General features: G+C 42.8%; 1 protein-coding gene across 1 annotated transcript in view; it reads right to left on the minus strand.

Annotated features, from left to right (window-relative positions):
- Window positions 1–773: 773 nt before the first annotated feature.
- The window catches only part of RGS7 (regulator of G-protein signaling 7), a 256,859-nt gene continuing 247,615 nt past the window's right edge, over window positions 774–10,017 (minus strand). Inside the window, exon 16 of the mRNA XM_009893635.1 lies at window positions 774–1,134. Within this exon, the coding sequence (XP_009891937.1) occupies window positions 973–1,134 (162 nt within the window). The 3' untranslated portion in view covers window positions 774–972. The remainder of the gene's footprint in view (window positions 1,135–10,017) is intronic.

The raw sequence follows: 10,017 nt of genomic DNA on the forward strand, positions 1-10,017 counted from the left end.
GAAATAAAAACCACCGTTATTGTGATGGCAAAGATGTAATTCATGTTATTTGATTGGTAATGTTCATGTGTCCTTGATCAGTACTTTGCTGGGGACAGCACGCGTAAGGAGTCGGCACTTGTGGGGTATATGGCAACTGGAGGCCAAATAAGCAGTCGGCTTTTCAGGCCAGGCATACTCCAATAGCCAAAGCAACCAGAAACAGGTGATCTGACCTTTTAAAATCAATAGCATCGCTGCGCCTGTGTCTTCCTGGGGACACAAAACCATTTAGAAAACCAGATTTTGCTGGATCATGTTGCACAGTTCAGTTTACCTTTTGGTATCCAGATCATACTTAAATGGCATGTGTGTATATATATCAATTAAAGAGAATTCATTCATTACCAACTTTTGGTCTCATCTGACCTGACAATTCCCATTCTAAGATCTGTATTTTTGGTATAATCCTTATCAGAATATCACTTTCTGAATATAAAAGCTGCAAAAGGTTTTAACTACTATTGCCACTGTCCTGTATCCAATAGAAGAAATATGTTTTTACTGCAGAGGAAAATGACTTGTTTCGTGCTTCTCACATATTATCTTTATTAAACATTAGGACAGATACGCATCCATTTCTTTTATAAATAATCTATGGCTTCTTAATTTGCAAATGCTGATTGAAAGTTCACGAGAGCAGGCTTTTCTGTGAACTTTCTATATTTATAAGTGACTGCAATAAATCCTGAGACTATTGCCTGCTCAGCAGCATTTTGCACTGTACTCCAACAGCTAAACCAGGGAAGCTGGGAGCTCTACATCTGAATATCTCAAAACCTCTGAACAGCTTGATTGGAGTTTGATTTTCTTCTTAAATAATGCAAGTTGTTCTGAAGCGAACGTATAATCACAATTATCTGACAGTCAAATCCTTGGTGGCTAACATACAAAGCTCCACTACCGCTAACAGAGGTTTCTTTTGAGCAAAGCTTACTGCAGCATTTTGTAGTCGCTAGAAAAAAAGTGTTCTTTGTGCGTGCTGTAGTTCAGAGCTGTGAGGTCTTTGTGAATGGTTACTCTCAAAGCGCTACAGAAGTTCCCCGGTTCAAGGTGGCTCCTGGCTCCTCGGAAAAATGAATGTGGGGTTCCAGCCTGGGAGGAAAGAAATAAGTGAAAAAGGAGCATCCTCGGGCTAGGCAGGAGAGGTCTGCCTAGTGCATCTCTGCCGCCGGGACCAGTCAGTGCTAAGCTGGTTCAGGAGAAGGAAGAAAGGTGAGTGCTGACCCCAGTAACAACAACGAGCATCCATGAATCTAAATTCTCAATCCCAGTAAAAGCTCCTCCATCCCTATTTGTCAGAGCAAAAGGATTTTCAGATTATAAACCCAGGAGTCGCCGTGTGGTCACCTAACCACATAATTTAGGACACAGAACATCCTTGAATTTGATCCAGTTTAAACTTGAGTACATCTTTTAGATTGAAAAGCTCAACAACATCTATTCTTGATTTAAAAATTACTAATGGCAGAAAAGCCACAACTTATTGTGACCCACGCCAGTAGCTAAGTATTTCCCTGGTGAAATGTGTAGCCTTTTCCTCCTGCGCATTTGTCCAGCTCCAGCCACCAGATCTTTTTATATCCTTTATTTGCTAGATTGGAAGAGTGCTAGTCCTGAAGTTAAATACTTACCGTCTGTAGCTGGGAATCCGTTAACCTTTTCTTGATACGCTTAAAAGACTGCGTACCTACAACTTCTACCAGGAGGTACTTTCCAGTCTTTTGGTGGCTCTCAGGGCTGGTTTTCCAGCAGTCTTTAGGAATGCCTGAAGCAAACACCACGCTTCAGAGCTCAACACACCTACAGAGGAAACAAGGCCTCCCTGCCAAAAATGCATATTCCCAGGGGTCACATTAGTTTTCAACCAGTTTTACTCCTGGTATTCATGTCCAGCTGATGGCCTGGAGGTGACCGGTGTGTCCTGTTTAAGCTCAGTGCTCCTGGCAGCACGTGCAGCCCCTACCCCTCGTTTCTCTGCTTCTGACTTCACTTTTGCCCACCAGAAAAATGACCATTGCTCAGTCATCTGCCATCAAATGACCAAGCACTTCAGCCTTTTTATTCTAGAGTTCCTTTAATCCTCATTATATATGATAACCCTAATCTTTGTAATGTCTGCCAATGTTTGAAGTGATGATTTTATTCTCTTACTGGCCCTTAATACTTCCTCTGTTACTAATAGTAAAATTAGCACCGTATTTTTGCAGGACATGATCAGAAACAAAGAAACTGCTGAACTGTTCAGCTACAGAAATGTTAGCTGGTACCATCATTATTCTGTGTAGCTTCATTTCCCTGAAGTCACATGTTATTATTCACTTTATGTCTAAGATATTATATAGAGTCACTGTGCTGAATTTTCAGCTCAGAGAGGTCTCTCTCAGATAATGTACGGAAGGTTGGCAAGTAGAAGTAATTTTCTCTGTTTTTATCATGCTTTTCAGCTGAGAGTGACAAAGTTATTTATTAATTGATCAGCTCCAGGAACTAACTGAAATAATATATTCTGCATGTACTAATTGAAATAACTATTATACGACGGTGAAATGAAAGCCACAACAAAGATAAATAAAAGTTTCATAAGAATTTAGTGACAGACCATGAAGAGGACCGTGGGAGAAACAGGGAAACAACTCTCTGGTGCCATGCTTTATTCACAAAGGCAAATTCACTGTCTTTCTCTCTGAAACTGGTTCAATCTCAGCTCTACGAGTCAGCTCCACCTCTTGTCCCTCTTTCAAATGCTGAGCACCTTTTGATATGTTTGGTAAGTCTCTATTAATCAATTCCCATCAGAGTGCCAAAAGACACATGTATCACGTAGAAGAAAAATCTCATGGCTCTTCTTCCACATGAACTTCTGCAAAAATAAGCAGCTACAAATAAGCAGGGATGCATATTTTCCATGATTCATGCTGCAGAACCTACCATAGACTGTGGGACTGTTGTACAGAATCTGAGTTTTCACAGAAAAAAAAAACGTTGCCAGGCAGTCTGATGGCGAGGGAAACCTTCCCAAACAGGAACTGAACATGAATCAAGTCGGGATGACTCAGATTGTTTTTGTGATTCTGCAGAGAGACAATCTGAGATAATAGCTGGGTTGTGTGAAGTATTGCTATAATTTATTACAATACAAATTCAAAATACAATGACTTATATTCATATTACTGTTGCGAGTTGGGTTTTTGTTTGTACTACGTGTATAAAAGAACACTGGAATACTTATATTTCTAGCCCCTCCACGTGAATAAACACATAGAAAAAAGATTTATAAAAGTCCTCTGTATGCTTCGTAGGCAACATGCGAAGTTTCATCCTAACAAACATAGCAACATCCCTTTTATAGGTTCAGTGAAGTACATTTTGATAAGAAGACAGTACTGTCACAGCAGGACTGAGTTACAGAGGTAGGTAGCCAGCCTTAGGACACGGAGGAATTTATAATATGATTGTTACATGTTAAAGCTTGAAGTTTATGACAGAACAATATTTTCTTTCCAGATGGTGGGAAAAAAAAGAACAACTGGGAAGAATAAGCCTGAGTCTTTGCTTAAATATATGAGTTAGATTTGTGCTGCTTTTGATACAAAGAAAGCAAGCGAGAAACCCAGGCTATTTCTGTTTCGCAAAATAGAATTACTGCCCAGGTGTTGTAGCTGGTGCAGTGTAGGCAGCACAAAGTATCAGAACAGCTAAAGGACATCTCTGATATGTGTGTGTTGTACATGCAGGTTAAGTAAATGGTTTTAATTTAACCAAGCAGATCCCATAACTCAAGGTGAGAAAAATTCTTCTTTAGTGCTGTACTCCATCCTTTGCCAGAAAGCTGTTCCCAATCAAAACTATATTTATCCATTATTTACCAGTTTAGTCAACTGAGGACAAGTTGTTCTGAAAATATTTGTTTAAGTCAGGCAGCCAGGCAGCAAGAAGAGTAGGGAGAGGAAACAAAAAACACAACAGAAACGCCTCTAAAATTCCAGGGAAAACCTTTCTGTTGACTTTTTATCAAGATTTGGCCAAGATCTGCAATCAACAGATGAGAATGACGGCTATTCAAATAAGGGAAAAAGACTGGAGAATCTAAAAGAAAGAAGAGGCAGAGACGGGAAAGTAGTGGGAACTTCCCAAGTTCCCATTAAAAGGGGGAAAATGGAGGTCCAGCTGCAAACAAGCAATGCAAGGAACAAAAACTGAGAAAGCAAAGTAAAAGATGCGTGATCATTGATTTTAATGGATAGAGATGTCAGGCGTTGGCCTTGTCTGCAAATTTTCCCGAATGGTTTCTAGAGCCACAGGCTGGGTTCAGTACGACTGGCATATTGAAATAGCTGGAAAATTTGGAGAGATTATTCATGTCTGAAGCTTTGGGAAGATCGCATCTGGGTAGTAGAAAAAGGAAAGATTTATCTTTCATTTCAAATTAAGTTCAGTTTGGAAATGTTTGGGGAATTTTTTGTTAAAAAATTATATTTGGGGTCCTCCTTCTGAGAGAATATTTTAATTTGTAATTTTTACCCTGACAAAATTATTTTAGTAGAGTGCAATGAGTGCAGCGGGTATGTATCAGTGATGACCATGAAAGGACAAACACCGCACAGCAAGCCTTATAGGATTCAGGAAAGGCAGTCTAAATTTAACCACAAAGAAATCCAAACATGTTAAGAAATGTGTCTGAAATGAAGTGACTAGCAAATCCTCCAAAAATCAGTCTTCGTGGGAAGAGTAAATGTGGAAGGCATACTGTCTTCTTAATCCATAACAGACTGACACATCTTTTGAAGAACAAACTGCAATTCTTTCTAAACTATGAAGCCTTGAAGGGAGACCAGGCGTAGATTTACCAGCCAGGAAAAAGGTCCTTTAGCCGCTTTCCTCTTGCCCCAGCCAGACTTCTCCATGCCTCTCCCCTGCCTGTTTTTTAAATAAAAACATGCAAATATGTAGCTAGTAGAGAGATGGGTGGATGACCAATAGCTGGGTAGATAGTTGATAGAGGCTGCTTGGTTTTTTCTCCCACAGTTTCCTGGTTTGTGATGCAGTAGCTTTATTTTCCTTATCACGTCTCCCCACTGATGATCTGTCCTTCTTGAGTCAGCTTCCAGTGCAGTGAATAGTTTCCATTTTTAATTTATCATACACAGGTAATTATAACTTTCCCTGTGGACGTAGGCAAAGAGCCTGCAGTCTTGACAACCGCATTATAAATGATGGAAGCACACGCTGTCGATGCTCCAGCTAGCAGAAGAACACGGGCTTCCAAACCTTTTCAGGATTTACAACATCAGATGACCTTGTTATCCCAGCCTTATAGACGTGAATCAGGACAGAGATGACTACTCACAGTAAGTATCTGTTAAATGGCTCAGAGCTGATTTTTCATGGCCACCACCTTCCAGCAGCGCATTCGGGTAGCAGCGTCCTCGCGTCCTCGAGAGCTGCAGCATCATCCTCACTTTTGGGTGTTTACTCATGGCATGGTGTGTCTCCTCCAAGGCCCCCACACTGCTACCAGTGCCCTGTTCAGGCTCAGGCCCCTCAACGCACACAGGAACCATGGTCCGATTTTCCAGGTGAGCAGTGTATTGGTCTTTCCCCCTCTATATACATACAAAGGGATTCTTTGAACAAAACCAAGCAGTAAAAGACACATATAGGATTGCCCGGAAAGTCACATAAAGCCTTACTACCAAAGGGAAAGAAAGAGCAGTTGGTAGCAACCTCCTAAATAGTTACGCTTCAAAAGCATCAGCCTGTAGGAGTCACAGCAACGTTCGAAGCTCCCTCGATGGGATCACATCTTTCTTTCTCCATCAGCAGCCGAGCCAGGTTTTGAGCCAGCAATGTTTCCACACAAATTCGTAGTTGTAATAGCAGTAGTAGTAGTACAAGTAGTAGAAATAATAATAGTAGCAGTAATAATAATAATAATAATAAAAATAATAATAATAATAATAATGCCCTTTAATAAGGGTCTTCATCCCCGATTTTATCCTCACAGCTCAATTTGCTTTTTTGTGGTATTCCCTTCCACTGAATTACACACATAGGAGTGTGTAGTTCGGGAGAAACAGGAGTGTTCTCACCTTGGGATTGGAAAGCAATTTTATTTCTGCCCTTTATTTTTTTCCCTTGGAGGGGAAAAAGGGAACAAATGGACAAAGGGGCAACATTTTAAGAAGGGCTGAATAGTTTCTAAGGTTGACACACCAACAATATTTTGTGTCCCTGCTGTTATTTAATGCTGTAACCCGTACTAGATTAAATTACATGGCAGAATACTACAGTGTATTGGACAGCAGACAGAGAATAGACTATGCTCTACTCATTACTGTGCCCTTGAGTCAGTATGTGAATTTGAGTGCTCCTCTGTTCTATAGTATCTTATATCTATAAAAAGGATAATGAGTCCTGTTTAGAGACTCAGCTATTAAGACTAGGCTTCTCCCATTAAATATATAAGGAAATACTTGCTTTGGGTCATTTTTTTTCCTTTTGGCTTCCTATTTTTTCACAGGAAATCCAATGACCTGTATGGTTTTGTATACTCTCAGGACCAAATAGTTTGCTTTTCAGATTTCATATGAAAGGAATCGTTAGAGAAATTAAGTTATTTTAGGGGAATAAAAAAAGGCATGTTTTCATCAAAATGATATTTTCCATATGAAAATTTAGATTGTATATTCATAACTGAAAAGTGCTTCTTGATATATATGCATATACATATATATGTGTGTATAAATGTGATGTGTTACTATTGAATGTATATACGACAGCATACCTTGCATAGTCATTACTTCTGCATTACTCCTGCATTACTCTTTTCTTCATATAAGCTTCACTCTTTACTCCTGAAACCATGAGTTTAGTCAGCGAGCCTCAAATTTCTTTAAATTCCATGTTTCTGTTTTGCTGTGGACCAGGAGGACCAAACCATGGACTGAACAAGTTGTTTGGGTACATCTCAGCAAAGCCAGAGCAGGGGATCTGTGAAACCAGTGATGTGGCTGTTTTCTGTTCCTCAGCTTATAAGCTTCTCTAACTCTGTTAAAATAATAATAATAATAATAATGCCCCTTCCCATCACTGCTGAACGTGAAAGGTGTTGTAAGAGTTTTCCAACAGAGCCGTGCCAGTCGAGTGGGCAGATGCAGAGCACATCTGTTTCAAAGGACGTGCCATCAGCACTGCCACATGAAATGCCAGCGCACAAAAAGGGACCAGCAGCCTTGCTGTAGGATCCTGGGCGGGGGAACATTGTCCCTCCTGTGATCAGAGACAGGACCCCCCAGCCTGCGCGACAGCAGTAAGCGACATGCAGCCTCCATCCTACTGTTCCTGCTTGCCCCTCCATACACGCTGCACTACACAACTGTGCTTATTCACCTCTACAAACATCAGGTTGCCGGTGACTAACACAAGCTTTTGTTTTATTCTTGATGATGAATGCTTTCACACTCCTGAAGAGGAATGCAGCGTCCCACCATACATTTTCAATTGTCTTGTCTGTTTCTATAAAACTGTGAGGATGGACCAACAAAAATCAGCCGGGATGATGAAGGGTTGTGATGAAGGGCTCCCTAAATGCAGCTTTCAGCTAGTTACTAATGCCTACACAGGTGCCTGTAGAAGCCAGCAAGGAGCAAGCCAGAAGCAGGTGTGTTTCCCTGCTCTGAGAGGTGTCCTCCCCTCTCTCAGCTGAATGCAGCACTGCCTGGGGCACCACCAGCTCAGCGAGGAAGCAGCCCCAGATGCGGTGGCGGTGCGGATGGCAGCAGGGCATGGTCACATTTCTTAGCCCCAGCCATGTCACATGAGCTGGAGCTCAGCAGCCAGCTCAGCTCAGAGCTATGCTGCGCTGTGACAGCCCTCCTGGCTCCCCTGGGAAGCCAGTGCCGCTCCAAGCTGCGGGAAAACCATGACCAGACCCTGTGTTTTTGGTTTCTACTGCCTGCCCAGCCTCATCATCAGACTACCTCATTTTTAGCAAATGATGTAGACATCAGTGAATTCTCCAGATATTAAAAGACTATCCTTCAGCCTGCTACACCGCCTCTGAAGGTGACCCCCCACCTAGACTGCAGCCCTTCAAGTTATCCTTCATTTGTTTGTTGGTGTGCTCCCTTAGATCTGCAGATCGCTTTGATTATTTGAACATCTGGAAGTTGTCACACGGGTTTTTTTGACCGTGACCATCTGAAATATTACCCAGCAGGACTTGGGGGGGGGAGACACAGTAAGGAAACAAAAACATCCTACTCATAAGAACATGTGGCAGGAATTATCATATGACACCATTCCAAAGGGGAGTGCTATATATCCAAGCAAAGTCAACTTTCTCTCCATTCCCTAAAGCCGGGACAATTGCTTTCCATAACATCCATTCCAGACTTAAAAAAATATTACATACAAATACCTAATATATTTTTCATTAAACATTATGTTACAAAAGTTGGCTGCCTATTACTAATGGGGAAGAAGCATTGTTTTCATCCTGTGATTTTCAAAGCTGAAGAGTAGCTCCCCACGTACATGATTCTCCATAGAAAAGCCTCCCCAAAATGGTTCCGCGCCTGAGGTCATTAGGGTGCATAGCCCTGGTTTGCCCATTGTCCTTGCAGAGAGAGTGCACGTTCTTCGGTAAAGCTGGAATGGGATATGCAAAAATATGAGATGGAAAAGGTTGAAATACAGAGTCAGAGTTTCTCAGAAATCCCATCACATGGACTAGGGGCTCTGGAGATGAGGGGAAAGCCAGCCCCAAATCAAGGCAAATGAAACCCATGTATTTGCACCACCCACAAAACATAATTTAACTATGCAGGTGGAAGCCCGTGAAATTCCAGCACAGTTTTTAGATGTGGTTTCTCATTCTCAGCAAGATACAGCTATCAAGTGAAGCATGGAGAGCCGTAAGGACTGTACCGTTGCAGTTTGGCTGTGGTTAACCAGTGATATTTTAGTCTTCGTGAAGAGGTTCCCTCTAAAACCAGAACTAGGTGGGAGTGGGTTTGCTTGTGGCCAGCCTGTTCGCTTACACATCCTAAGACCGAAATCCCATTGCCCTGGATGCAAGCAGGGGAACAACTGGGAGCAGTGCTTCCATGCACAACTTCAGAGCCCACCTTCCCCGCGGGCAGGCTGCTGGAATGGGGGTCTCCGCTGGGCTTTCCTCCAGAGGACATGCTCAGGCTTCCCCGGGCGCTCAAATCTGCATAACTACTTCTTCCATCAGCCCTCAGCCTGTGCATAGGTCCAGAGTTAAATCAGACCTTGACATACCGGCTTTGCCCCGTGGCTGCCGCTGTTTCTTCTTTGTTTGGGGCTACTTTTATATTCAGCAGCACAGCACTCTGATTTTTCATTGTTTAAATCAGTGCCCACAGCTACTGCCGCCAATTTGAGACAAACCAAATGTATGTTGATGCAATCCCAATGACGCAGGATGAATTCCTTGTAGTGCAGCGCCGTCGGTTCCCAGGAACCGCCTTAACGGAGACGCTCTCCTCAGGTGTAACCTAACAAAAATATTCCATGTTCTTTTTATTGGGATATGAAGAAAGGTGGGGGGTTTGTGTTAACAGCTACTGTCAGTTGTGCCATTACTCTGTTTTAGCCGTTGACCATGCGATCAGTAAAACACAGGTTGGTCTCATAATCTTTTAATGAGGCAACGCAGCTCGATATCAAGCTTAGCGCAGGACAGACCACCCCCTACTCGCCACGTCCACTTCCTTTCCGACTCCCGCACCCCCGTTTACCTCAACCTGCCTTTTCCCATTGGGAACCCACCCTTTTGCCAGGAAAAAGAGCTGCAAGGGGAGAGGGGAAGCACAGGGAGCGTTAGCGTGGGAAGGGGCAGGATCCCACAGCTCAGCGCTGCAGCCCGGGGGCCCGGTCCCGTCCTCCCCCCGCACCCCACCGCCACGGGACACGGGACGCGTGGGCTCCTGCACCACCACCCCCCACATC

Source organism: Charadrius vociferus, unplaced genomic scaffold (assembly GCF_000708025.1).
Source record: "Charadrius vociferus isolate BGI_N301 unplaced genomic scaffold, ASM70802v2 scaffold309, whole genome shotgun sequence".
Classification (NCBI taxonomy): Eukaryota; Metazoa; Chordata; class Aves; order Charadriiformes; family Charadriidae; genus Charadrius; species Charadrius vociferus.